The sequence below is a fragment of the Diadema setosum genome, chromosome 7 (genome assembly GCF_964275005.1).
Source record: "Diadema setosum chromosome 7, eeDiaSeto1, whole genome shotgun sequence".
NCBI lineage: Eukaryota > Metazoa > Echinodermata > Echinoidea > Diadematoida > Diadematidae > Diadema > Diadema setosum.
This window is the reverse complement of record NC_092691.1, coordinates 4528306-4555810: the sequence shown is the minus strand read 5'-3', so window position 1 is coordinate 4555810 and position 27505 is coordinate 4528306. Positions and strand designations below refer to the sequence as shown.

General features: G+C 39.0%; 1 protein-coding gene across 3 annotated transcripts in view; it reads left to right on the top strand.

Moving 5' to 3' along the window:
* Positions 1-2196: 2196 nt before the first annotated feature.
* LOC140230312 (homer protein homolog 2-like) overlaps positions 2197-27505 on the top strand; it is a 38510-nt gene continuing 13201 nt past the window's right edge. Inside the window, exons 1-3 of one of the 3 annotated variants that reach the window (XM_072310464.1) lie at positions 2197-2279; positions 2491-2582; positions 23272-23428. In XM_072310464.1, coding sequence (XP_072166565.1) covers positions 2578-2582; positions 23272-23428 — 162 coding nt within the window. In that variant the 5' untranslated portion in view covers positions 2197-2279; positions 2491-2577. The remainder of the gene's footprint in view (positions 2280-2490; positions 2583-23271; positions 23429-27505) is intronic. The other 2 variants (XM_072310465.1, XM_072310466.1) reach the window with 2 other exon arrangements.

Sequence of the window (27505 nt, the reverse complement as noted above, 5' to 3'; positions counted from 1 at the left end):
ATTATTATCATTATTATTATCATTATTATCATTATTATTATTATCATTTTTATTATTATTGTTGTCATTATTGTTATCATTATTATTATGCTCAACGTCGGCCCAAACGTCATGCGGACGCAGTGCAAGTAGCCTACCTTCGCTGCCCATATTACGTGACCCTCGAAGTCGTTGCTATGAAGATCTAGAAACCAAAGAAAAAGAAACGTACGCAGTGCGCTTCTAGGTCGCGTGAAGAATAAAACAGAGCCGGCGGAACGTTTTTAAAAGCGGGGGGCCTACTTCCGGGTTTAATGAGCTAACAAGAAAAAACAAAACAAAAACAAAACTGAAAAAAAAGGCCCTCAGCTCCTCTCTCCCTTTCCATTTCTGGGTTTCTTCAGTTGACAAGTGAATAATAAAAAAAAAAAAAAAAGGTCTACAGTGGAAAAAACATAATCTTACCGCGCTCACACTTCAAGATCTCTATCTATTTCTATTTAGTGCCACTATACTTCCGGATTAAAAAAAGAAAATGTGGGGGCCCAAAGTGATGACACCTTATCTATTTCTTTGTATGGTGCACAAAATGTGTGGGGGTATGAGCCCCCACGGCCCCCACGGTTCCGCCGGCCATGTAAAGTACTATAGTAACGCAACGATCCATACGCTCAAATTATTGTTAAGACGTACGTAGTGTGTGATGCAACCCGGTGACCTAACAGTCCATGTGCATGGGTTAACATTTTTTTTTTCTTCAAAATTTAGTGAACTTACGTGTTTATACGGTTACAGCTCGTTATTCCGAAGGTTCGTTATTCCGAAGGCTCTTCAGTCTGAAGATTCGTTATTCCGAAGGTTCGTTATTCCGAATTTCATTTTCGAATTAACAAATTTTCGAAATAACGAACCTTCGAAATAACGCCACAAATGTTCGGATTAACGAACCCTTTTTCATTTTCGGATTAACGAACCTCTAGGTATAGGGAATTTGTGTGTTTCGGATTAACGAACCTTCGGAATAACGAACAGCACCCGTTTATACAAGGATATCATGGTGCTATAGTAGCTCCATGTTTATATCTTTGTTTAATCTGTCAGTAATCTCCTTTATTTATTCTGTTGTCATTGCCCTGCATGTAAGTCTATACTACCATAAAGATAGGGGAGAGCTAGCGGGGTGAATTAAGTGGGACAAAAATTGTGATTTGATGAAGTTTCTCGAATGAATTTCTGATATTTAGAATGGGGCACACATGTATCGGACCAAAAGACTTTTGATGCTAGCCACATAACGGGTTGCTACGCTATATTCCTATAGTGTCGTATTTGTGTTTTCATTGTTTTTTTTTTTTTTTTCCTGGGAGAAGTGGAACATTGGTTTGGTTTAAGTGGGACAAACAGTAACAATAAGCAAGCATATCGATCATAGAATGATTTGAGCGCATGTGTGTGTGTGTGTGTGTGTGTGTGCATCTATTATTATTATAATTTTTTTTTAATTTATTTAAGAAAATCTTATATATTTTATAATAACTTTGAATTAAGGGAGAAGTTTGGCATGCAGTGATGATATCCCAGTTTACCCTAACATCCTCCAAAAGTTCAAAATTTGAGCTAATTTCTGCAAAAACTTTAAAAGCAAATTAATGGAACTCGTAAGGTCACATTAATTATGGTGCGCTAAGTGCGTGCTAAAGCTTTGATAATCAAAATTGTACATTTTTAACTCCTCGCACAGTAGAGCTGCGTGAAGCGCACTCTTGAGCAATGTAGATCTTGGGCGCGCATTGTGTAAAATTAGCCAGATGATTGGCTTATAGATACTGCGTCGGGTGTGTCCTGTCTTTCCTCATTAATATTCATTATTCATAAATGACTGTCCTAGGATAGGCTTAGGACAGGCTTACAGAATACCGATTTTGCCTGTCCTAAGGGTATCCTATTTTCTGTCCTACGCGCGCTCCTAGGATCGAAATAAGGATCGCGCTTACAGAATACCACCCACGGAATGAGTGTTCAAGAAGCACTTTGCTTTTCAAGTTTTGGAACCGGTGTTCTTTTTTATTCACTTTTTAAATATGCACACTGTCACTACGCGCGTGCCAACGCATGGCATTGCACTCGTCGTTTGTTTACCCTTGCATGCTTGCAAACGTGACTCGCAGCCAGCTGCAAGCAACCTGCTGCTTTGCTGTGCCTTGCCAGCTAGCCTGCCTGTAGCTGTACACGACGTGTGTGAACTCCTCGAACCGAGCTCTGGGATGGCCGCTGTTCGTTGTCATGTAGCGTTATTCTGGGTATTTTGTGTTCGTTCAGATGTTTAATAGATCTATTATCGCAATAATTCGAGTGGGGCAGCCTCTAATGATCAGTAGTCCTATCCATGCCGTGAGTGTAAACGTTCGATTATACCAGTAGGCCTAGATCAGCACTGTTATTCTACGACAGTGAACGTTCCATTTTCTAGCGGTGCAACTTCCTTTTGCATGTCATTTTTCACATACCCAGAAGAGCCTGACCGGAAGCCGTGCATAAAGAACAGACAGAGAAACTTGACTGAATGAAAACTGGCCAAGATCCTGAACAGTATTCGTAATGGGGTGAGTAGACTGTTAACGTTTATGTGTCGAGTTGCTTAAATGCATGCATTAACTTAGAACTTTGTCCTTGTAAAGAATGTTACAGACGCCAAAATAGGTAGGGTTTCTTATCACTTGTAGTCCGGGATACCCGCTCATGAGGGGGGCTCTTGCTCGTAAGGATCCCTCCTCATGAACATGGTCTCATGAGGCTTTCGGGGGTAGATGCTTATGAGTGCCCCTGTTAACTTTCATCCATCTTGCATCTGACACATAACTTGTCTTGACAAGTTCGCACAGCGATGTATGTGGTACACACACAAATCCACGGCCACGCATTCTCCATGATGAAAAGAAGACAATTTTTTATTTTCACTCTTTTGACAAAAATTGGGTAAATTTATTAATCAACTGATGATGTGCAGCAATTCATTGGCACCATGGTCCATGCCGATGGTGCCAGTTACCGGGAGTGCTCCTTGTACACAATTTCTGTAGCCAGTGTAGGAGTGCCCCGAGTTAACAGAGTGCTGTCTCTGACTCTGTAGAAGAAAGAGAAACATATTTTTACCCCTCTATAGAATCTAGTATAAGTTATGTATTTCACCAGCAAAGGACTTTCTTTTATAGGGCCTACTGTTGTACATATACGTTTCCTATCTAGGACCTACCGTTTACTTGCTATTAAATTTCCAGACTGATCCCATGGTCTTGCAAGTGCTTTTCTACCAGTCCAGCTCCATTCTCCCCATTCCTTCCTTCGTTTTTTGCACGGCATATTGTGCATTGGTAATGAATATTATGCATGAAAGTCGCAATGTTTTTCGCCTTTGGACGAGGCCTTTTCGCTCTCACGCTTTTTGCGCTTGGCTGGGATTGCTTCTTTTATACTCGCCCAGAAAATAACGCAATGCAGCGAGAGAGGCCCTTGTCAACAGCAAAAAGGCCTTGTCGGAAGGCCACACTGCACTCCAGCTAGCGCATGCGCACAGGTTTCAAATACGTCAAACGGAACAGTTGTCATTCTCACAGATTCCTCTTGGCCGAATCATTTAAAGTCATCAATTTCAACAGAAAGGGATGATTAGAGGAACCAAATGTTCCCAGGGAGGTGATGTCAATGATTAGATTTGACTACATCAGTATGTATCCAAATTGAAGCAATTTTTAGTGGGCCTACTTAAGTTGGAATTTTGGGGGCGATACTACCCCATAGGTACAAGACCCCAAATCCTACAAGCTGCAGCCCAAATGCTTTGTGTTCGGGCTGGTCGCAGTTAGGGTGCCAGCAGGTTCGCTCAGTGCAGGGCTGCCGCACCTATTGGCCTGATGCGACTCAAAATTTTTGGTGTTTTTTTCTGCGACCTTCGCCCTTCCACGCACAAATCACCCACATGAAAGTGAAGTCTGACATCATGATTCACACAATAATTCGACCCAAGGGCCTCATGAGTACCCTGGCCATGCTCATGAAGAGGAAGGATCTTTATGAATAGGAGCCCCCCTCATGAGCAGGTTTCCTACACTACTATAGGCCCTACCACTTGCCACAGCCTTAGATTCTAAGAGTCAAAAAGACTGACAATTTGGAAAAAAAAAAATAAATAGAATGAAACCCTTAACACAGTACGGCTGTTTTTTGTGCGCTTAGGACCTTTTTTTTTTTTTTTTTTTTTTCTTGTCAGCTGAAGAAACTCGGAAGTGGCACCAGTGGCCAAAGACCTTTTTTTTTTTTTTTTTTTGCTTGTTAGTAAACCCGGAAGTGCCCCCCCCCCCCCGCTTTTGAAAGCGTGGCGCCAGCCATGGTAGTATTTAGGCAGCTAAACATTCTGTATTTGATTAGGACATAAAATGGAGGTCCCTTGACTGTGTAAAAGATTCCACTTCATAGACATTGATTACAAAGAGCAGGTTGCACAACCCCTGCCCCAAATACACACAGATCAGTCAATCAATATGAGTATGATTCTGAATATCATACACCAGATGGTGGACTGTTCTCTACTGTAGTTGGGAGAAAAATAGGTAATGTCTGGTAGTGTATTCTACTGAAATTAGTAACCTGTGAATTGTCATGGTATTGAATACATTGTTGACTGTGTACGTAGCCTTTAAAAGCACACTGAAATAATGGGTGAATGCAGGAGTTTTCAACATTCATTCCTGTTAATTTTTTTGTTATTGCTCTAGCGTGGAGACTACTATAGAAATTACACAATTTTATCATGTCTCTTTTTGGGAGTGATGTACATGTATGGCAAAAAAGAAAAGGAAGGTTGTAAAAGCTGACCATTCACCCATTCCTTTTTTTTTTTTTACATAGAAAATCTACACTGTAATACCCACTGCATATGGACATGTATTGCATTTTCGGTTTTATAGGGCAATGCTGAATATTGTGTATATTTTGTACACCTGCAAAATACCCCATTGCAACAGACCAGAGAACTCAGGGTAGCCTCCGGAGAACACTCCAGAGAATTGTTACCCTTTGTCCATCAAGACACAACGTGGTGGACAGCCTTTTTTTCTTTGCCCCTGGAGAACCTGGAGGTTAAGTTTTCCCTACTCTCCAGGGTAGACTGAGGTAGCATCGGAGGACACTCGGGGTAAACTGAGGTAAATCTGACCTGGAGAGGTCAGTGGTCTCTCCAGGCAGTAGACACATTTGGTATACCAGTACCAACCTGAGAAGGTCTTTGATTGAGCTGCGCCTGTTCAGAAAAAAAAAAAAGGCCTTCAGCGCAACTTCTGGTGCCACTTCCCGGGGTTTCTTCAGATGACTTGAAGCAAAAAAAGTCTTCAGCGCATTACTGGGCTCAAAGCGTAAGGTTTTAAGGTTTTATTCTATTTGTTTTTTTTTTTTTTTTTCATTCAACTTCACTTCTGGGGTAAAAAAATTGTGTGTGTGTGTGTGTGTGGGGGGGGGGGGGGCAAAGTGGTGCACCCTATGTATTCTATATGTACGGGAAGGCTGGGTGAGATAAAGTTCACCTGTTTTTAATTCTGCAAAAATTTGGCAAAAATATTGGTGTGTTTTTATTTTCCCGCTGGTTTCTATTGTGTGCGAAATGTGCAGAAATTTTCATATTGCAAAAATTTCCGCTTTTACAGTGCAGTATTCATCGCATAATCGGGCATCTGATAATCAGGAGCCTCGTAGGTACGCTTCCCAGAAACATTTCGAATGCATGTTATTTTCACTGGATAATCGGGCGGTGACCTCTGATAAACGGGACAATTTTTCTTCAAGCGATCTTTGATTTTGTTGATATTTTACACAAAAAATCTACCAAAATACCACAACAGTATTTCAAAGATTCCTTATCAGTTGTCGTTTACATCGCTCTTACAAAGCAAGCTTTGGACTGGTGTGTTTTGACGTGTGATATACGTGTCCAAGAATTCTACGAATGTTTAAGAAAGTGCTAGCTTTTAATCCACATATTTTGTGTTCAAAGAGAGGTGACAGAAGAAGAACCCGGTTGCGATTACTCTACATCATTGCGAAAATGCAGGGAGAGCTAGAGGGTCGCGTAGAGGGGTAGCGTGGTTGTGTATTCATGTATGTACAGTACGTCAGTATGCATGTGTGTGCGTGTGTGTGTGTGTGTGTGTGTGCACTACACGTACATTGTACATGTCGTATGCCGTTAGTGTATGGTGAGTGCTCATCGCGAAATCGGGCACCCTGCTTAAAGGGGCCGTGTTTGCTACTCCCAACCTGTCCCGATTATGCAGTGAATACTGTATTGGACCAAGAGCAGTCATGTGTGCATGTGCTTCCTTCTTGTTGTAATGCATTGAAGAAGTGAATGCATGTTAAATGCCAAGCAATGCAAAGTATGTTTCATTGTGCCAATCTCATATTGAGCACCAAATGTTCAGATACAATTCATGTATGTGTCTGTAGTCCTCAACAGGTTAACAACATATTTGTCTTTGCTCACAGTCCTTTGTGTGCAGCAGAGCTCTGGTATCAATAGATTTGTCTGGTTTCACTTCTTGTTTGGATGAAGACCAAATTTGTTGCTCCCACAATGAGCACTATTGAAGCACCTCTACCATGAGATCTCTAGGCAGTAAATGAGGAACTCAAGTTGTACATGTATGTAAATCATCTATGAATCAACCACGATGTATCCCTACTTAACCCTTGGAGAGATGGTTGTGTGCGTCTCTAGTTGTATTGTTAAAGGGATCGTATAGTTTTGGTTGAGACCTAATTTCACGTTTCTAACATTTTTGGTGAGATAATGAGAAACCTCTTTTGAAATATGAAAGAGCTTGTACAACGTAATTCTATGAGGAATTCAGCGTTTATTTGATGAAAATTGGTTTTGAAATGGCTGAGATATCCAAAAAAGAGTGATTCTAATAAAGTATGGGACCCACACTTTATCACGATCACCTTGTTTTACAATGTACTTTGTTTTTGGATGTTTCACTCATTCCATACTGGATTTTCATCAAACAAACTTTGAATTCCTCTTAAAATGGTGCATGCTCTGTACTACATGTATATCATAAGTGGTTTCTTGGTATCTCGCAAAAAGTTTGAAGCCCAATTCTCATCTCCACCAATACTGTACCATCCCTGTAACCCGTTGAGGACGGGCTGATTTTGCTACAACACACATTTCCCATCTAGAGCCTTGCCCGAGTATAAATACTCACGACTCGTCCTCAACGGGTTAAATGCTGAGTACCGTGAATAATGACCTAGTTTTTATAAAATCTTCGCAATTGATTATCAAAATACAGGTCTACAAAAACAACCATATCATGGCAAATCGCTGTTGTTTTTGCATACTGTACCTTTTCATCCTCATAAAAAAAAGAAAAAAAAGAAAGGAGACTGATGGTATTTATGCTGTTGACTAAAGAGTAAAGTTTTACAAATCTTTGAAGGTCTACCATGTACTCATGTAAGAGGGGAAACCAAAGAATTGTTGCCATCTGAGCAACTTCTCTCCAGGATGAAACAATCAAGCAAATATTGGTGACGGGTGTGTTCCAGTCTGAGGAAGGTACATCAGCACTCCTTGTTTATTTCTGTCAGTCCTGATACCACAATGATTCATCATATTATCATCTCTCCAATGTTATGTAATCAATCATTTGATCCTTGTCTCTCTGAAAACATTAGACAGATAGGCATACAATACAGGAGGCCTATGTGTTGTACAATATACACCCTATGACTGTGTGACATCCTTGTATAACTGCATCATATTTTGGATGTGTTTAAAAAATTTTTATGAGGCAGAGTCATGATCCAAAAAAAAAAAAAATTGCAGCATTTTCAGGCAATAGATGAACACAACTGTGTTTTTAAATGTTTTTAGAAACGCCGATTTGAAATGCAAAAAAGAAAAAGAAAAAAGAAAAAGAGGGCAATTGGAAACATGTTTGAGACCATGATCACCTTTCTGCAAGTTGATAAGTTACGCAATGCTGTTTTGAAATGTGCAGTACATGTACATCTCCGAGCTGCCCAGGTCAACTTCCAGCTGTTTCTGGTTGCAGAGAAAAGCATGTGCTATTTGTGTTTTTTCACCCTTTGTTTGACAATTTTAATATGCGTGAATGACGAAGACATGTTTGGCGGTACGCAGTTGACCTCTACTTCCCGTATGGAACGGCAAGAAGTAGCTGCTTAGTGACAACACTCGAATCACGATTATATGATGGTTAGATAAATGTGGAAACCCAATTGTGTTTCAAATCTCATTCATAAATGCCATTTTAAACATGTTTTGAAAAGTGATTTTTTTTTTCTTGTGAGTTAGATAAATGCAGCCTCTGATAACCATGCTCTCTGTCAAATAATGATGGTTTGATTTAAGATCCTTTGAATGCCATGACATGTGAATGTAATCCTGTGTGTACTGCACAAGTCCAAACACACTCACAATCAAGGCATTATTTTTCATTTGCGGATGTAACAAAAACTCAGCTTTAAAGGGATGGAATAGTATTGGTGGAGATGAGAATTGGGCTTTAAACTTTTTGCGAGATACCAAGAAAACACTTGATATACTACAGAACATACCATTTTAAGAGGAATTCAAAGTTTATTTGATGAAAATTAGGTTTGGAATGACTGAAACATCCAAAAACAAAGTAAAACAAAGCGATCGTAATAAAGTGTGGGTCCCACACTTTATTAGAATCGCTCTTTTTTGGATATCTCAGCCATTTCAAAACCAATTTTCATCAAATAAACATTGAATTTCTCATAGAATTACATGCTCTTTCATATTTCATAAGAGGTTTCTCATTATCTCACACACAAAAAAATGTTAGAAACCTGAAATTAGGTCTCATCCAAAACTATACGATCCCTTTAATGCTTCAAAGATACATATAGTTCCAAAATGTGAGTTAGGGATAGAAACAACCAATTAAATGCAAAAATGCTAATCAACCAGCTTGACACAAACTTTTATCTCTGGGGACCTGTTTGTACAGCTAATCTCTGTAAATTTCAAATTTAGATTAAACAGGAAAAATAACAATCCATTTTCGATTTGGGCCACCAGAAGTGCGATTATTAAAGTTGTAAATGTACTTGTAATAGTACAGTGTATGTATGTGCACAACTGTATGTGTACACATTAATTTGTACACTTGGGGTACTTATACGAGAGTAAAGTAACGGTACACATTTGTACAGTGCGTGTACATTGTGGACATCAATCATTTACAGTACACTGTATGCTCTACAGTCGACTTGCTGAATACGCAATGTAGCTGTGTACAACCAGCATGAGAAACCTGTATACCAGGTACTTTAATAACGAACAAAATAATAGAAATGATATTAATTATGTTCAGTTGTATGATATGTCAATGTATCTACCAAGGAGACCGTTTACTTGTCTGAACTTAAGGAGTAATCATCTCCCATCTTCTGCTTCAGTTTCTGTTTCCAATGGTCATGTCACTACCATTTGGTATTGAGGGCACACACAATGTCTACAATAGTTTGCACACCGTGTGGATCTTATTGTACAACTTGCCAAGATCAAATGTGGGGGCGTGCAATTTCAACACTGCTTTTTATTTTGTTTTTGTTTTTGTTTTTTTCAGCGGTAAAATGGTGTTGTCATGGAATCATTTTATATAAAATTTGCACATTGACTCAGATTTTGGGTATTTTGTTTAAAGATTTACATGGTCACATGTACAAACCGTATAGCAGATGTATTGGGAGTTACAAACAGAACAATGTTTAAAAAAGCAAACCAAGACAAAGAAATATTAAAATCAATGTTTAACCCTCTACAAGAATGGCCACTTCAAAATGTCACAGACATTATGGGTTGGCAACAGTAATGAGAGACTCTAACCCATCAGCTTTGAACGTTTCATGAATGGAGAGGCAGATTATGACTTACTTTACATGTACCCTAACGCCCAATACCAACTATGCTGAAGTACAATTGTAATTGCACCTGAGTGATCTCTTGTTAGAGTGGGAGCGATCCCCTCCGATCCATGGAGAATTTTGGTGGTGGGCACCCGGTGGTCGTATGTGATCACAGTAACTTGCGTCCGCAGAGATTGTTTTGGTAGCAGTCGCCGTTGTTTCGACGTGTTTAAAAATTTGACGACCTCTGGCTTTGGATAGGCTTACTTGCAAGCAGAATCTCGTCTGGTGAGCACACCCAGATGTGACTGTCTGCCCCAAATTCATAGTTGACAGTATGTTAGCACCATATAAGACATTCACCAGAAAATCATTCAAGTTATTTTTCTAGTTGAATGAAAGTCAAATTGACATATGTACCGCTTTGGATCATGTTTTGTTTTGTTTTGTTTTGTTTTGTTTTGTTTTTGTTTTGTTTTGTTTTGATGGAAATAAATAAACTATTGAATTGAATTGAAAATGATAACTTTACAAATACAAAGAAAAATGTTCAGAACTACAGTCGTAAACTGTTGGAACAAAGCAGGCTGCACATTCACTTTATTCCTGACAGTCATGGGTTGTGGGTAATATTCAGCAGAGATACAATACAAGCTATTTTTTTGTCATGAAATTCCAATAAAGAATGTTAAAAAGTGTGGTTGAATGTAAGACGTGACAACTGTACGTACATTTATCAATGAGTCTCAGTCTCATATTAAAGTTTGTTTTTACGCTATATCAATATGCGAGTGCACTAGTGACAGCAAGCTCAACGTTGTGCACTTCTCATCTCACTTTATTTTGCCTGATGTAGGAGTGAAAGAGTGCCCTCTATGGCCAAGATTGTGCAACATACTGGAGGAGGGTACACTGTACAATATGAGTAGTGTTTTGAATTACAGTATTTTAGTTCCAGTGTGTGATTTTTCATGGTGCAGCAGAGCCCCAGTAATTCAGGAATGAAACAAATAGCTTTTTCATTCATTCAATGAAATGAAAAAGCTATTAATTTTTTTTTGTCCTCAATTAAACATTGCATGGTGAATCTGTGTATGATGATGGTGATCAATGATGTTGTTTTTTTCTTTGATCATTGCCATTATCATTGTCATCATGGCCTATCATACATGGAAGTCTTCATGGTTGTCATACAATGTACAGATACAGTACTAATGGCCTCTAGCATGAGGATGAACATTCAGGTTACCGGTACATACATGTAAGTGAAAGAAGATCATGGTCTCAGTTTAGATGACCAGCAAGTAGGCACCTGTTTTCGACCCTTTCACAAAAGTATTTTATGGTTGAAAACCTTCATACAAGTAACTAGGCATATTCAAGTTTGTTGTTACATTCGTTTTTGTGTGTGTTTGTGCATGTACGTATGCGTGTGTTTTATGTGCAAAAGTATTAACAGTCCTTCTCATGGCCAAGTTTGTTATACAGCAACAATTAATGAAATTAGCTACAAATGACACTAGTAGTTAAAAAAATCTTGAAAACAGCTGGCTATGATACTTTACATTCAACAGCTGCTGGCCGGAATTTTGATGGTAATGCATGCCCAAGTACTGTTGACCATACATGTACATTGAGAATTTACCTATGAGATTGAAAAAATTACCCCCAAACCTTTTCTGTAGAGAAGTGATAACCATGCAGATTAATTTGCTCAGTATATTTTGAAACAACCCATGGCTGGAAAAATGCAGTAAAACAAAACAAAGCAAAAGCAAAACAAAACAAAAAACAAAACAATAACAAAACAGTAAGAAAAAAAGGAAAGACAAATGACAACGTTAGCTTTATACGGCAAAATGTGAGAGGAAAAAAAGAGGATGCGAGCTTTGATAATAGGTCACCTAGGTCTTGCTGAGGATGTCGTCATCGCAAATATAAATTTGTAACCCCATCTCCTGTTGAGACCAGTTTGTTTCCTGTCAGGAGGGAGATAGTGAATTATGAGGTGTGCCGAATTAGTAGCAGCAAGAGGAGCCATACATCCATCACATCGGTCAGGGGGATTTACAGCCGGTCGGCATTGGGGTTGGAGGACGTCCCAGATAGCAAGTATCGATAAGGTCTGCTCAGTATTCGCCCATCCTGTCAAGAATTATGTTGTGTGTGTAGGAAGGTTAGGATGCGTGTGGAATGAGTGCTTGCGAAGGGGAGGGGAAGAGATAAGAAGAAGATAGATTACTTTTGATGCATATTGGATATTGATTTCATGCCTATTTTCGACTATCCTCTACTATAGTTGCACACAAACACACACATACACACAAAATGTAGTATCCTTGAGGGAGATTGAAATTGGGCAAAGAGAGAGGGGGGGGGGAGGTCTGTGGAAGAGGGAGATAATTTGTGAGTTCCTCTGACAGGGGGGAGGATGTCATAGTGAAGTTCACTTCTCGTTTGGCGCAGGGGGGTGGCGATCTCGCCCCCTCCTTGGGAGGAAGACCCTCGTAAATGTCGCGATTGTTTATAGCCCCTTGTCTGTCTCATACTACAAGGCATGTTGATTGTGACGGTGCAGTCGGGATACATCTACCCCTTATTTCCTCATTGCTCTTTCATCGTGTGAGTCCGGGTACAAATCCGCAGATTTTTCCCAGCTTCGGATCTCTCTGATGAATGGACAGTTCACAGAACGATTCTCTTTTATTCTAATTGAATCGTGTGGCTCTCGGATATAGCACTTGGTAATTTGGTATCTTTATTTCTGGAAAGGCCTAAAGCTTCAAGCCTGAGTTTTTCATGCCCCTCTGTGGCCATCATTTGTGCCGCAGGTTTCTGAGCTCTATAGTTAGCCCTGCATCTTTTTGGAAAAGCTTTAGTTGGACAAAGATCCCAATCGCCTTCTTTTAGCATCACCTGAGCGCATTAGCAAGTGATTTGCAAAGCCGCCGAAACATTTGTTTCCAGGACATTGGTCGTTGGAGTACAATCAGAACCTGGGTCCAACACTGGTGATTGAGCTCACAAACTTCCTTTTATTCAGGTGATATACCTGGGTGTTGTGTGAAATTTTGTACTGATCCTCAGGACCTCATCTACTTTCTTAGAATGTGGCATCCGACTTTCAAGTGCTTGAGAAAAGAGCCCATTGATACACCCTCTGTATCATCATACATGTGTTTGTGTTGAAGATGCTGTTGCCATGCTGTGGACGTAGCATACAATCTGTTCATGTGTTGACCAGCCTGTTCATCTTACACCTAATGAATGGACTTGGCATAGGAAATGAATCTAATTAATTTTATAGGAGTGAGGCTGTGTACATTTTGATTCATCGTCCCATCTCATCATCAAAGTGTTTGCACCATCCTTCAGTGGGGAACCCGTCCAATATCTGGGCACATTTGTTGAAGCGGTTTGCAAAGCAAAGAAAGAAAAAAAAATCCAGGTGGCAATTGCATCGGACGCACTTGGGAAAGAGTTTGGGAGGGCTATGCCCTCATGGCAAGGGATTTGGATGTGATGAACAATCAACCCAGAGGAAATTTGATGCACAGATGAACAATCATTCCCTTCATATTGCAAATTCATACATGCCACATGCAATTATCGGTCAATGTGCTCCTGTCTGAATGAATGCTTGTAGACGTTCAATCTCTCCCAGTATCGTGTCTGTATGGGGTTAGCTGTCCCTTGTTACCCTTGAGGAAAAATGTGCAACAGAGTTTGGGCACCCAGTACAGTTTAGTTAGTCATCCGTTCTGTCTTTAGAAACCCTTCAGGATTTGTAGTTGCCCTTGTCAGCCAGGTTGAAGCCAATCAGCCGTAATTAGAGCGAACAAGGTAATTTCGCCTCACAGAAACTGTGGACAGATCTCATTCAAGGAATATATCCTTGCCCTGTCGAGGTTGGGGTGCGAGGTAATTTGTCGATTGCTCCTGCCTGGAAGTCTGTTCTACAGGAAGCGGTATTGCTGAACAGATCAGCGAGGATGCAGAAACCAAGCTGTTTTCGGCTCTTTAACATGTGGGTATTCATCCATACGGCCAATTTTAACCAGTCTACACTGGTTTGTGTTATGTTCTGTTTAATGATTGATGTTAAATTAGCTCCTTTTATTGAAGCTGCGTAGTAAAGCAGAGACAGGCACATTCTTCCTGTCTCATTGATGTGCCATCTTTTTCTTACTTTTTTTTCTTTTTGTTTTGAATAGGTTTGCCATCTTTTGCATTTAATAATCAACCCAAGGTCAGTTCATGGTATTCATGTTCCGTTAGAAGGATGAGTTTAGCTGGAGTTACACTAGTCTTTCTTACATATTCAAATGAAAAGCATGGTATGCCCTACTTCAATATCTAGGTTTGTATTCTGCTGATTTTTATGCCTCCGCCACGAAGTGGTGCCGGAGGCATTATGTTTTCGGGTTGTCCGTCCGTCCGTACGTACGTCCGTACGTACGTCCGTACGTCTGTACGTCTGTACGTCCGTACGTCCGTCCGCTTTCGTTTACGCGATAACTTGAGTAATGTTTACTGGAATTTTACCAAACTTGGTCCAAGTATGAAGTATGATGGGGCAATTATTTGATTAGATTTTGGGTGAAATCAGCTAAAGGTCAAAGGTCAAAGGTCAAGGTCAAATCATGAAATTGTATCCGTTTACGCGATAACTCAAGACTGCATCAAGCAAATTTCACCAAACTTTGTTGGAGGATGATGTATGATAAAACAATTACTTGATTAGTTTTTCAGTGAAATCGGACAGAGGTCAAAGGTCAAAGATCAAGGTCAAATCCTAAAATTTATCTGTTTACGTGATAACTCAAAACTGGATGAAGCAGCTTTCACCAAACTTGGTCCAAGGATGATGTATGATGGGACAATTAGTTGAGTAGATTTTAGTGACATTGGCAAGAGGTCAAAGGTCAAAAGGTCAAGGTCAAATGCTACCAATGTTGCAATTTCCCCCATATCTATGCAATGCCCCAAAGGTATTTTGTTGAAACTTGGTGTGGACATGTACTACTGCATAAACATTCTCCAGAGAGAGTTTCATGTCATAAGGTCAAAGGTCAAAAGGTCAAAGGTGAGGTGAAAATGTTGCAATATCACTTTTCTCGCAAATGGTTCAATGTATCTTTGTGGAACTTGGTAAATATGCATGTACTGACTGGCAGGGATTATCTAGGGAATTTAGGGGTCATGGGTCAATAGTCAGGGGTCAAAGGTCAAGGTCAACTCCTCAAAATTGTATTATGTCCCTCATATACTAGTATATGCAATGCTTGCATTTTTAGTTTCAAAACTTAATACATGCATTACCTAATGGAGATTCTCCGGGAAATTTCCAGCCAGAAGGTCAAAGGTCAGAGGTTTAGGGTCAAAGGCCAGGTTTCAATCCCCCCCCCCCAAAAAAAAAAGAAAAAAAAAATATATATATATATATATATATTTATATATTGTACCATCATTAACACTCTTTCTTCATACCTTGGAAATTACTCAATGCATAAACTAATAAAAAGGTCCATCAGAATTCAAGTAAAAATTCTCAATTCCCCAAATATGTGTACCTGCACTCTTAAAAAAATTATAGCAAACCCAGATCAAGACATTTCTGACAGACCTGTCATTTCAATATTTTGCCAGTTATGTGAAACTGTCATGGATTACACATTGTGAAGACATTGTACTATACGCCTATTGGAAGAATCATGCATTATGGCGGAGGCATCAGTCGCCATAGCGACATTTCTAGTTTTTTTCTGATGCTGATGACACTTGAGCTTGAATGAGATCATCCTTGATTGACACCGACATGTTTCCTACCAGAGAGTACTGAACATCATGTCTAAAATCAGTGCTGTTTTGACACTGTAATTCCTGTGACATTGGCGTGATGTACAAGTACATTGTAGATCATTATCATTCTTTTCAGCAGCATGGTATGACAATAAAGTATACATAAAAAAACCCCCAGAAAATCAAGGAAAAGCTAAAAATGGGATAACTGCAAGTCCTGATCAAATGTACTCCATAGGATGGACCTGCAACTGTGAGTGTTATCCGTGCAATGACATGCCCATGTTTGAGTCGATTATGGGCTAAAAATCAGTGTAACATACAAAAACAGTGAAAGTTCCACCTAAATTGTAAATAAAAAATCTGAGAAAGTGTAGGACTGAAGGTTTTATTTCTCACAAACTAATAGCTTTGATACAATGTAGCTCTGAATTACTCTTATTAATGATAATGCTAAAATGTTTGCAAGTCTCCCATATTTTCTCATGTATTCAGACTGTATACATGCACATAGTGTATGCTCAAAATTAATAAGAATCTAAAAGAAGAAGATACAGCCATTGCATCAACTTTTATGTCCTTGTGGTGATTGTTTAGCAATAATACTTTGGGGGCGCTGTGGCATAGTGGATAAGACTCCCGATTCCCGATCGGAATTCGAATCCCGCCCATGCAGTGCTTACTTCCTTGGACAAGATGTTTTTACCCACTGTGTCCCTCTCGACCCAGGTGTAATAATGGGTACCTGGCAACGCTAGAGTAATAATAATAGCAGGGCCCTCTGGTAGAGCAGTGGCAACACTGAAAAGGCTACCTTGGATAAATAAGACATTATTATTATTATTACAGGGGAGTTTAATTGAAAGCATTGAGCACATTTTTTTTTGACATACAATTCCATAATGTATCTTTCCATCTGATTGTAAATAAGACTTTACATGTTTTCCTTGTATCTGTTTGTTAGTCAATTTCAACACAGTCTGAACAATGCCTTTATTAAGGTGATTCCATTTGCAGAAAGGCTAAAAGTCCTGTACATTTCTTTGTTAGTCCTGTACTTCCTGTTATAATTGATTGATGACCACCCCCCTTTTTTTATCCATGCAATGACCAGCTGCTTTCTAACTGGCCCAAAGTACTTATCATCAGAGGGATGTCACACTACCAGTACCCTCTTCAATGTTTTTATCATTTCAGTGTACTTCATGATTTCAAGTAATTATAATATCTTCATTTAACCTATAAATTAACAATGTTGATTACCAATTGTATGCATTGCACACATCTTGTGTAGTTCCATGTGCAGCACAAGTTTGCATTTGAATTCCATTCGAATAGAATTATGGTAGTGATTGGTTGATCAAATACGGCCTGACAAATCCCCCCCCCCAAAAAAAAAAAAAAGGGAAAGAAATTGAATTACACTGCAATTGCTTATGATTTAATATAAAAGTAAGTAAACATGAATTCATTGACAGAAAAAAAATGTATGAAGAGAAAAAGTTGTGGATGAATGAACCACATGTCAATCCATCATTGAAAAAAAAAAAAAAAAAAAAGAGGAGAGAGACAGCCAAAACTTATCAGGGATACAAATTGGTGTAGAACCTCCGTTAGCTCTTCACTTTAATAATTAATAGTCTTTTTCAAGTCCAGTTTGGTTCACTGAACTTGTAGGCAATTAAGCAAGCTCCTGAAAAGGCTTAGTGGGAGATGAGAGGGAGGGTCTTCAAATTATGTGTGCTGATGAATCAAATTATGACAGGTGTGTGTCTGATCACATTTGCTATGTAATGAGCACACAACAGAGGTAGACTGAATCTTATCCCCCTCTTCCTAATCAAGATGGGTATTATTTAAAGGGCAAGCCTACCTTCTATACATACATAAATCAGGGCTCCACACTAACGGTGGCCCAGTGGCCCGGGGCCACCAAAAACGTACGTCGGGCCACCAAAATTTCAGAAATGAAGAATTTGGTGGCCTGATCGGGCCACCAAAAAGGTCGGATGTTTGCCTTTGGGCCACCAAAAATAAAGTTAGTGTGGAGCCCTGCATAGATTGAGAGAGTGTAGCAATATTATTAGTAGAACGCATCAGTGAAATTTGAGGAATATTGGACAAGAGTTAAGAATTTTTGAAGTTTCAGTGCCGCCATCACTGGGCACGACTTTTAGCTCGCTTCTGAAGTGAGCTAACTTTAGCTCGGGCCAAGTTGTTTTATGCTGCCATTCTCGACCACCCATGTGAGACCAGACCTACATGTATCGCCCCCCGCTGTCCTTCCAACGAGCGCAAAATTCAGTGACAGTTTTCATGCTTACTTACGAGTACGAATTCAGTCCCGTTGTTATACGGTACGTTACTCGCGAAATTCACCAGTCATCGGCATATTGATATATAAATGTGACCCGCTACAACAAAAATGATCCTAAAGTCGGGCGAGGTCGATTATTTGAAAATTGCATGACACAATTCCCTAATCTTTCTGCTTTACATTGATATATAACACGTCTCATAAACATAATCGGCTGCGGAGATATCGATGTTTAAAAGAGAGCATGTCAAGACGTCTGGGAAATCACTGTTTCGAGAAAAGCGCCCTAAAGTTCTCCTTGCGACGCAATCACAATCAAGAGACACGCAAGTCAGTATTCACCTCCGGACAATAGAAGTTAAGCCCTAGCAACCCCCGAAGTGCTCATTCAAACACAGCGTCGGCGGTCTCCTCACCGACCAATCATTGACCAGGATGTCAGGAGAAGCGGCAAGGCATAGCGCAACCCGCCCGCACGCACCAGTCGACTGGGCAGTGTGCGAGCTTCACGCTTCGGTTAACGGCAAGCAGCAAACTGACCAATGAGCTCACTCTGGTCGTTGTTAGGGGCGGAGCCTATGTGTGGCGCTCAATCCAAATGTTCGAACCAATTTCTGCTTCGTTGAAACGCCAAAAAAACATGGCCCAGAAAAACGATATTTTTTGGTCTTTCCTTTCATCATTTTGCTTTAAAATTTCGACAGATGATAGAAGACATGTCAGACTCTAATGATATGTCAAATTCAGAAAATCGTAAGTTTGACCAATTTTGATGCTCTAACTTCATACTCGATTTTTCACGGCTTCGACCGTGCGCGACTTTAGGACCATTTTGTTGTAGCGGGTCACAAATATATATATAGTGTATACGTACTGAGCTGGTCTATTTTTTTTTCTTAAGATTTAATCATGTCGTTTGCTACACTGTAGTTCAAAGAGTTCAATGCATTGAGAGTTTTACCGAACAGCGAACACACCAATGCGCTGCATAATACACAGTGCGCCTGTGGCAACAGTACAGCAGTAAATGTATATATTGGGACCCGGAAGCACCGTACACGCTTTCCGGTCACGGGCCAGTGGATTTAGCCGTTGCAAAACTCGCGAACCTTTTATACTGAAGTTAGCTCGCTTCTGAAGCTGACCTGATCTACCCCCCTAGAGGGGACTAACTTTAGCTCTGACTAACTATTTTTCAACCTTTTATACTGAGAGTTAGCTCGCTTCAGGTCTGCACCTGAAGCGAGCTAACGCCCATTATAAAAGGGGTATAAAAAGCTTGTGATGTCATATGCATGGAAGAACCCCCTCAACATATTATTTCACTTTAATTTTCTCACATAATAGGAGAGCACTTGACTTGCCCCTTTCAGAAGGCGGGGGGAATAGTACTACCCTTACCATGCATCAGTAATACAAGTGGAGGGAATGTGTTCTTTTCAAATAAAAGGAAATTTTGTGTCCTTACCATGCATCAGTAATACAAGTGGAGGGAATGTGTTCTTTTCAAATAAAAGGAAATTTTGTGTATTTTTCCTTATATTTTCTTTATGTCATTTCTACGCATATGTGACATCACAAACTCGTCTGTTGAGGATGAGAAGGGCGTTAAGTTGTCTCGAACACTATGGGTTTAGTGACAACTTAACACCCTTCTTATATTCTCAACCGACGAACTGAAGTATTCTCATCCAGGAATGGCAGCACTGAAACTAAATTTTGTATTATAAGCTGGCCTTTATTCATACTATGGTCTTCTTGTGACAAGATTATCATAATATACCCAGGAAGTGCATCTTCAGCCATTCTGAAATGCTAATGTTGAGTAATGCAGCGTCTAGTAGTGACATGGACACCTTTAACAATGACAGGTGTGTATTAGAACTTGTAACAATAGGACAACAAGTTCTATGGACTCACTCATCTCTTGATGAACAGGATGTGCATACTTGTGATGTGCAAGTGTCTCTTTAAAATAATGGTTAAATCTCTTCTTGCCTATTTTTGCAGCCCTATTACTGTACAAGGATCTCCTTACATCTAGATACAACATGTAGAGGAATTTTTCAGCTGAGAAAAAAACAAAACAAAAGAGAAACTCCCACCACCACCCCTGCTGCATGGATCAATAGTTCTTTTAAAGAGAAAGATTCAAATAGTATCATAATCTTTTAGTCATTTGAAGCAGATTAAGAGGCAGCAGATGGTTTCAGTCATATTTTCCTTTTTTTAATGAATATAAATGCATATTAAAGCTACTGTGAAATTTTTATACACAGTAATAGGGGCTGTAACCTTTAAGGAATAAGTCGTGGGTCAAAAGCTGATATTCTAATCATGTTAATATCACTCTTCTTTAAATTAATATCCACATAGTGATTATTTCTGTTCCTTTTTTTTTTAAGTTTGAAGATGACCCTCAAACATGGAATATCTAATCTAGATTAAGCATAATTTACCATTTGCAGATGAAACAAAAACCCAGCTTTAGTGCTTTCAAATAACTATGTGTAGTTCTGAAATGTGAGTTAGGGATTAGAAACAAGATGTGAAAATCTGAATCAAGTGTTTTGTTAAATATATAAAATGTGAACAATAGTTATAATAAAAATGTTTCCCGACTAACCATGCAGTTATGGTTTAATGAGAAAAATAGTGATATCTCCTTATATTTTAGGCTTAATTGCAAAAATTTTACATGGTAGGATGTTTTGTGATACAACTGACCTACACATGTGCAGCAAAAGTGATATCTTAAAAGCATTTTTAAAACAATTGCTCCCAAAGGTAAACAGGACCTTCAAAGTATGTTCTGAGCAAAATGCCTCTGAGATTATCTTGTTGGCTGTTGAATATCTCCAGTCCAAAAGAGAAAGCAACCAGGAGAAGAAGTTGCCCTCTTCCTTGCACATCAATGCATTACGGTCTACAGAATCACAGCATAGTGTCAGCCTGTAGAATTCATTTGAAGTAACCACCATCCTATGGCAGTAAGTTGTCTGAATATGCCACAATAACCACTATGCTCCTTCATTTATTCCTTCGCTCGAAACCCTCTCACTCACTCGTTCCCTCTCTCTCACTCACTCGTTCCCTCTCTCCGTCTCTCTCCTCACTTACTTCCCACACTTCCTAATAACGTCCGGCTGAACTTATGGTCAGATTTTTTTTTCTTCTTCTTCGTCCTCTTCCCACATAATTTTTGCTGTAATTGCCAGATGCCCTCCACTACAACCTCAACACGCATTTGTGAGCGAGGGAAGCTATGTGTCTGCTGTAATAGTTCCCGTTATTCTAAATGCTGAGCGTATTTCACTGCATTCGCAAAGCCTTCATACAGAGATGAAGTGTTGACTGGCGAGTGGTTCATGTTGTAGACAGCCTTAGGAGGAATATTATCGCCATCTTTGAGAAACTGACACCTTAGGCGTAATTATAGTGTCATTCTCTGAGTGGTTCTCTGTAAAGGGCTGTGTAGTATGGAGCTAAAGACGTGAGTATAACGTGTACAGTCTAACATGGTCTTTTTCACATAGAATAGGAGGGTACAAACTCAAAAGAGAGCTGTGAACCACCTGAATTTGAATATATTGTTAAACCAGAAATTTTAGCATTCATGAATTAAACTTTTTGCAAATTTATGAGGAGCCAAGATTTGCATTTAAGTAAAATGCATGTGAAAGTTTTTGTCTGCAGACACAATAAATGCCAGTGCCAATTTGTGAATGTTCCTGGTTTTACAGTATAGTACACAATGTAGTATACATTGTATACAGTGCCACGACGTTCACCCAGTATGACTAATTCCCATCATGTGGTGATACTGTATAGCATGTTGATTTTGCAAAGAATTATAAAGCTATGTATGATAAAGTATCATGAAATGTAGTAGGAATTCAATGTTGGCTGTATACCACAATATCTTTTAATAGAGGAAGAAATGTTCACATATTTGGAAAGTGCTAGTACGAGTCATGTTGATCAAAACTTATAAATTAACAATATCTGGTACTTCGATTGCACAAGATACAGCAAAAATATAACAAGAAGTGAGTAGTTTCCAATATTTTTGTTGCAGTCAGTGCTACATTAAAAATCAGTCACAAATTTTGCAATGTGAACAGGGAAAAAAGAAAGTTCGAAACATTCTCATACATTTTATGGGCTTCCTCTTGCGATGTTTTGCAGATGATGTCAGTCACAACGTGAAGGGAAGTTTTGCCAATAAAAAAACTGATCGAAATTAGACATCTTGAATCCATCTTGATTCACTTGGGTGACAGGATGTTTTCAGAATTGGTGTTGCCTTACACAATTATTTTTAGAGCTCCAGGTTGCATCACTAATGATTATGGAGATGGTATGTACACTAAATGTGCAAACGAAGAATTTTCCTGAGGGGTGAAATCTGTTCCCTGACTTCCCAAATGTTCTTTAATGCCACTGTTGTGAGATGATATCGATTCTTATTTGGTACTATGTATGTGTCTGTCTGAGTAGACCACATTGTTGAACCCAAAATGTGTATATGGTATCGTTAGCTGTTAACTCTTCAGCTAACTTTAGAGGTGATATATTTTGTACACACTAATAGAGGTGATATGTTTTGTACACACCAATAGAGGTGATATATTTTGTACACACCAATATATAGCATGCTGTCTTGATCATTTCTTGGATAGGAGATACATGCTGCTGATTTGAAAAACAAAGCAAAATATGTACATGCATTCATTCACACACATACATACACACAAAAAAGACATGCACTGTAAAAATTTGATGACCACTGTGCGCACCTAAAACAGGGATACTTAAAACCCATTGAGGACGGACTGATTTTGCTATAACACGCATTTCCCATAGACACCTGCCGGAGTATTCTCGGGACTCGTCTTCAACAGGTTTAAAATTAAGTGGAATTGTCTATAGATGTATCTTGTAAAAGGGCCCATTGTGTCTGTTTAAAACCTGTGCAGTAGAAGGGTTTCAGTTTTGCATCTATATATTTATGTGTGTATATTGTCATGCAGATTCACAATATATTATTGTACTTTTTGTATGTTCAGGCATGCTCTACATTGTAGGGGCCTATATGAGCATTGACCGTAGAGTGATGTTCATTCCTGTAAGCAAAAGTGAATTGACTGTCAGAGTTGTTGTTTTTCCTTTGTAATTTTCATTTTTTTTTTTCAATTTCATTTTTCCACTACCAGGGAACAGCCCATCTTTACGACCAGGGCCCATGTCTTTCAAATTGACCCCAACACGAAGAAGAACTGGCTGCCGTCCAGCAAGCAGGCAGTTACCGTCTCCTTCTTCTTTGATAGCACCAGGAACACTTACCGCATCATCAGTGTCGATGGCTCCAAGGTACGTATGCAGGCTATGAGCAGTTTACATGAGAGAAAGATCAGTATTCGAATAAAGGTTAGCGTAACGATGGTAATTCGTTGTTAGAATGATTGGACCATACATACAGTACCTTGGAAATTGTGATTTGAATGTGAATTTTCAAGAGTAGGCACGGCCTAATTCTTTGTTCCATTCGTGTCAGTGGCAGCTACGCATCAACGCACAGTATGAACTGTTAATACAAGTTTAGCGGCCGGTTAATCGGCAGAAGTGATTGGAAGGTCTAGCTCTGGCTGCCTCCCAACTCGTGATGTAGTTTTTAGTCAAGCCCTATACATTGATCAGAATATATACTGTGGTAATTTCAGTTATTTGTTGTTTTTTTTCCAACAAGAATTCACCTAGATGGAATAAAATTCAAATTCATGATAGTAAAAATGAATTTGTGATCCTAGTTTGGTTACACACATCAAACAAAAAAAGAAAAGAAAAAAAAATCCTATTTAAAGGGAAGATAAACCCCAAGAGCAATGTGGATTGAGTGAAAGCAGCTATATTAGCAGAACACATCAGTGAAAGTTTGAAGAAAATCGGACAATCGATGCAAAAGTTATGAATTTTTAAAGTTTTGGTGTTGGAACCGCTGGATGAGGAGACTACTAGAGGTTATGACGTATGAGTGGACAACAATACCAAGAAAATATAAAGAAAATTCTACAAAAATCCATTTTTCATGAAAATTACAAATTCCATCAACTTGATATTGACATATGTTAAGGGTAGCAATTATTCCCCCTGCTTTCTGAAAGCGGTTGGTCCATTGCTCTTTCATAATTCTAGAAAAGTGAATTTTTGTTGAATTTCCTTTATATTTTCTTTGTATTGTTGTCCACTCATACGTCATATCCTCTAGTAGTTTCCTCATCCAGCGGTTCCAACACCAAAACTTCAAAAATTCATAACTTTTACCTTGATTGTCCGATTTTCCTCAAACTTTCACTGATGTGTTCTACTAATGTTGCTGCTTTCACTCAATCCACATTGCTCTTTGGGTTTACCTTCCCTTTAAGTGTCATCTCTATCACTGAATCCTCAACATCTAAAGGACAAATTTTCTCTGGTTCCTATTAACCCCTCTATAAATAACCCAATCATTCCTCTAAGTCAGAATTTAATGGCAACAAATAAGGGCTTTTTACACTTGTGTTTCTTAACCCCGGACTTTCTCTGACCCAGGACTATCGTTAGTCCCGTACCAATTTTTTCAGCTTTTTACACTCGCCAATTAGTCCCGTACTATCTCTTGTCCGGGGCTAAGGAGAAAACTGACCTTTTTACACTCGTATTTCTTAGCCCCGGACTTTCCAACCACATGAATATTCATAATTACGCTGTGTACTGTACACATACACGCACGCACCGGCAGCACTTGATTACCTCGTTTCTGATTGGTCAGTGAGGGTCGGACTTCGTCTCCGTCGCTTAGCCCAGGATTATTTTTTCGTTCTGTTTACACTCACTTGCTTGGCACCGCAATTGCGGTGCTAACCCCTGCTATTTTGCAGGGCCAGATAGTACCGTACTATCGGTGGGGCTAGCCCACTTTTGCAAAAACGAGTGTAAACAGAAAGTGGGCTAAGGATAGTCCCGTACCAACGGTGGGGCTAAGGCCCCCCCTTAGCCCCACCGTTGGTCCGGGGCTAAGCAAAAATTTACAAGTGTAAAAAGCCCTATAGGGGCCTATGTGTTTGTATAGAGATGACGAGAATGAATTCAACGCAAGGGTACACTAAGAAACCCACATACGTGTAGGATTAGTACCATAACAATACATTTAATCAGTACTGTTACAATTGATTTTTTTAGTATCGATTGTATTTTTGCTAGTGTTCACATTCATCATAAAAACAAAAACAAAACAGTGATTCAAAACAACACATCCGTTCACAGAAGATACTTGAATACGCAACATCTGTTGTTTATCCAAAATGCATAGAAACAAGCACAAGTCAAAATGCATTCATCAAAACTGATAGTGGGGTTTAGAAAAAGCACCAACCAAGGAATGAATTAAATGTAGAGCCTGTTTTGTTGTTTGCGAAACAAGCGGTGATACTTTGCTTGTGCCCATTGCTCGGGGTCGTTTCCAGTTGTTGTGGTTAATCTAATAGTTCTGCTAGCCAGATTTGTGGGTGCATCATAATCATGTTTAGTGCAGAGATGATTGACGTTTCAGTAACGGTTTTGGCTGGAGACAGGAAGTGTTTTCGATCATAACAGAAGTTGACTCGGCGAAAAACGTTGACTTTAATATTGTGCACTGCTGAGTGAGGTGGGGGAGATGCAGTTGAATTGCTCTGGCCCAGATTTTTGCCCAGGAATCTCTCAATTAAGTAATCTATCATTACGTTGACAGTCGACCTGGTGCTTTGGGCAACAGAGCTATTTGTTTCTCGTTTTCTGTTTATCAAATTAAAAAATATGTCTCCGCTGTAGGCCTCGTCAGTGCTGATAGACTGTTTCTGTAATTTATTCAAATTCTGTGCATGCTTTATTCATGAAAGGGTGCCTTTAGGTGTAACCTTAGGAGGCCTATGTAGCAACTTATGAATGCTATTAAACATGAATTCCTGCCTAAAAATGAAATGAAATGAAATGAAATAAAATATTTTTTTTTTTTTTTTTTGGGGGGGGGAGCAGGTTGAGAATCCAATACTTTATTATTAGGTGGTAGGAATAGGTAGGAATAGAAGCATCAATGAATTGTTACAGTACAGAAACAGTCTATCTCTCATTGCAAGAACACTTGACTTCTTTTTTTTTTTTTTTTTTGGTCACGAATAATGGTATATATATGCACCTGTAGTATAATACATGTATTTCACTTTAAATGCATCTTGAAATGTGCTGTACAATAATTACATGTACAATATGTACATTCATAACATTTTTTTTTTTTCATTTGGTGATCAAGTCAAGGATGTGAAAGAGCTGAAATGATATCAAAACACCACTCATCAAACACACAGTGTAAACATCATGAGTGGTTTCCAGCTAGAACAAAGTGTCAGATTTACAACAAGCATTGTGCAGTGTAAAGTACACATCATCTGTGATTATACTGAAGTGCTGGTCACAACTTCATGCATGTGGTCAATAGGAACTTAATCAATGTCTGATAGAAGCCATTAGCTCCCTTTACAACGTATGTATGACTTGTCATAGGAGTATATACGTGGAGTGATTTATAAGAAAATGTCTTATAGGTGTGAATTTACTATTCATGTTTCCGTGTTGTGATATGTTTGGCTTACAATGTCTTTCACATTATCGTAAATCTCTGGTACTACATCATTGTCATAAAATCTCAATCAAAGTTGTCTAACAAATAATGTCAAAACTCTGTAGTAATCCTCTCCTGGTTTCTGCAAAAATCTGTATCATAATTATGTCAACATAGTCTGAGCTATAAATTCCCATCAAACTGCCCTTGATGGACCCTATCTACCATTATATATTTTACAGCGGTATTCTGTGAATGGACTGTTGTCCAAGCAGTCAGCACCATGCCAAAATATTTCCTCCTTGTACTGTCAACACAATCATGCCCACCTACATATTTCATCACTCAAGCCACATAAAAAAGAATAGTAATAATGAATAAAATAAAAATAACAAAATAGAAATCTTGTCATACAAATTTATTAAACAGAATTCAGCCAGTGATCAGAATTAACACCGTAATGTGATACTGATTATCATGTTACAAAGTTTTATTATTTCTCGCCAGGGAGAATGTGTTCATTTTTAAACAGATGGCAAATGCTTGCTTGATAGCAACTTTTTGTGTAATTGGCACAAAAAAGACCCACCTCCCCCCCCCCCCCCACCAGCAAAAAAAAAAAGAAAAAGAAAAAAGAAAGAAAACAAAACAAGCAGATAATAATGTGGAACACAAATAGATGTGATGTAGGGCAATGTCTGAAAAGCTGTACATAGATATCTGTGTCCACAATGCACCTATTCATTCAAAATTAAAAATGATATTTTGTTGAATTTTCTTTATAAATTATGTATATTTTCATACATTGTTGT